The sequence below is a fragment of the Penaeus chinensis genome, chromosome 39, assembly GCF_019202785.1.
Source record: "Penaeus chinensis breed Huanghai No. 1 chromosome 39, ASM1920278v2, whole genome shotgun sequence".
Classification (NCBI taxonomy): Eukaryota; Metazoa; Arthropoda; class Malacostraca; order Decapoda; family Penaeidae; genus Penaeus; species Penaeus chinensis.
Genome location: NC_061857.1, coordinates 16,176,480 through 16,178,979, shown reverse-complemented (window position 1 = coordinate 16,178,979; position 2,500 = coordinate 16,176,480). Strand labels below are relative to the sequence as shown.

Below are 2,500 nucleotides of genomic sequence, written 5' to 3'. Positions count from 1 at the left end.
ATACCATGCCTGGTCTCTGTACTCCCGCAGTAATAAAATACAGAATATGGGACAACTTTCACTCCAACATCAAGAACCAAACCAGTCATGAAAGTGGTGACACCCCTCCCGCTGTATAACAGGGGTGGCAGACCTGGCGGGAAAACGCACCAGGGTATCACACCCTCTCCCCCTCAACCGCTCTCAGCCACACGACGCACCTTCTTGAAGAATCCCTTCATGAACTCCACCAGGTCGACGGCGATGGCGGTGTTGTTCTTCGCCAGGAGCTTCACGTCATCCACGTAGCTGAATCCCGTGCCGACGGGGTTGTCCACGAAGAGGATGTTCACCTCGTTGGTCTGGAAGGGAAGGCGAGGGTCAGGGGAATGGCTGCTGGAGCTAGGGAGGGAGGGGCGGGGTGAGAGAAAGAGGGAGGAATGAGAGAGAGAGAGAGAGAGAGAGAGAGAGAGAGAGAGAGAGAGAGAGAGAGAGAGAGAGAGAGAGAGAGAGAGAGAGAGAGAGAGAGAGAGAGAGAGAGAGAGAGAGAGAGAGAGAGAAAGAAAGAAAGAAAGAAAGAAAGAAAGAAAGAAAGAAAGAAAGAAAGAAAGAAAGAAAGAAAGAAAGAAAGAAAGAGAGAGAAGGAAAGAAAGAAAGAAAGAAAGAAAGAAAGAAAGAGAGAAAGAGAGAGAAAGAGAGAGAAAGAGAGAGAAAGAGAGAGAAAGAGAGAGAAGGAAAGAAAGAAAGAAAGAAAGAAAGAGTAGGGGTGCTACTTCTATCATTATTATTGCTGCTATCAGCATCATAATTGCTACCATGGCCTTCATTATCATCTTTATGGGTATATGAACATAACAATACCAAGCTAAACGGATACAATTTCGTCAAGTTAATCAGCAGTGTAAATACTGGAATGACCAAGTACAGCGTCCATGCAACTGCAGACAAAAGAACAATATACACAGAATAGGTTTCAGAAAATCCATTGTGTTTTTCCTGCCACTGACGTATAAGAAAACATACATTTCGTGGCTACATAGAATTATTTGTACGTGTGATATCTATCAATTTATTTATCATAACTAGTTGAGACATTAATCAATAAATGCTGAAGATATTGTAAATAACATAATGGACATGGTAATGATAACTGGTAAATATATTATGACAATAAAGTAACAATTAAAACTAATGCTTCTGCTACCACTATTACTTTTAATAACAATAACAAATATAATATCAATAATAATAACACTAATAACAATAATAAAATAATAATAATAATAATAGCCCCCACAACAATATTATTAATAACAATAATACCAATAACGATAATAATAATGAACAATGGCGGACCTACTTCTACCCTTATATTTACAACTATGAATGAAACAAAGATAAAAATTTACCTTTTATATGCTCCCAACACACACACACACATACACATACAAGCACACACAGGCACAAGAACACACAGGCACAAGCACATACAGGCACAAGCACACACACACAGACACACACAGACACACACACACACACACACACACATTCATCTCTCACTCTCACTGAACTCCCTAACTCTCATCCCCCTCACCCCCCCCCTCCCCACACCCACCCATGCATTGGTCCTGTTGTTGAGCTGCGGGTCCTGGGGGCCGATTTCCAGAAAGTTCCCGATGCCGGTGGAGGATCCCCCCGGCCCGCCCTGCAGCCAGATGACCAGAGGGCGCTGCTTGTAGTCGACGTCGGCCGTGGTGTAGTACAGCCAGAAGAACATGTGGGCGCCCTCGCGCACGTTCACGTAGCCCCAGGTCTCCTTGCCCTGCTTGATCCGGGGTCTGTATCCTGCAGGAGGGAGACATGGATGGTCAGTGGTTCCTAGGATTAGCGTATATTTTTCAGAATGTTTTACGTTTTGATACGAGTGTTATATTTGTTCTTGTAATGTTCCTTGCAATTCTGACGCTTGGTCCCTGTCTGCAAGGGCAAGGATTTTGATCTTAGTGTTATTACTGGCTTGTGATTTGTCAAATGTTCTTGATATATATATTTTTAAAATCATAATCTCATGACTGATCCTTAGCTCTCTATTTCCAGCGGAGGGAGGGAAAGAGAACAGAGGAATTTGCTTTTACTGTATTCAGCCCTAATTACAGAATAATTTACCTTGGTTGGTTTGGCACTTTAATGTACATATGAGGTTTGTCATGTGCTGCCGCTGTTAATCTCAATATCAACTTTTAATAATAAGATCCAAGTATTTCCTTCCTTGACTTTTACGACCGACTAACAGACTTCTAAACAACTTTCTTCCGACACTTTGACGGCGTCGCCTGCATAACCGTCTTAAATCTTGGGGCAGCAACCAAGCGACCGGAATCACGAACTATAAAAAAACATCATTTGTAGGGTACACCTGCGATATGATTAAATCCCCGATGAGGCAATCAAACCCAGAGAGATCTTAATAAGAATGTGTGTTGTGATGTCGAAAGTCCACCAAGGTGAAGTCGGTGGGTAA

The 2,500-nt window shown here is 42.6% G+C and overlaps 1 protein-coding gene across 1 annotated transcript in view; it reads right to left on the bottom strand.

Moving 5' to 3' along the window:
- The window catches only part of LOC125046577 (retinoid-inducible serine carboxypeptidase-like), a 60,199-nt gene that overhangs the window by 10,247 nt on the left and 47,452 nt on the right, over positions 1–2,500 (bottom strand). Inside the window, exons 2-3 of the mRNA XM_047644369.1 lie at positions 1,595–1,824; positions 201–341 (exon numbers count right to left, since the gene is read on the bottom strand). Of these exons, the coding sequence (XP_047500325.1) occupies positions 201–341; positions 1,595–1,824 (371 nt within the window). The remainder of the gene's footprint in view (positions 1–200; positions 342–1,594; positions 1,825–2,500) is intronic.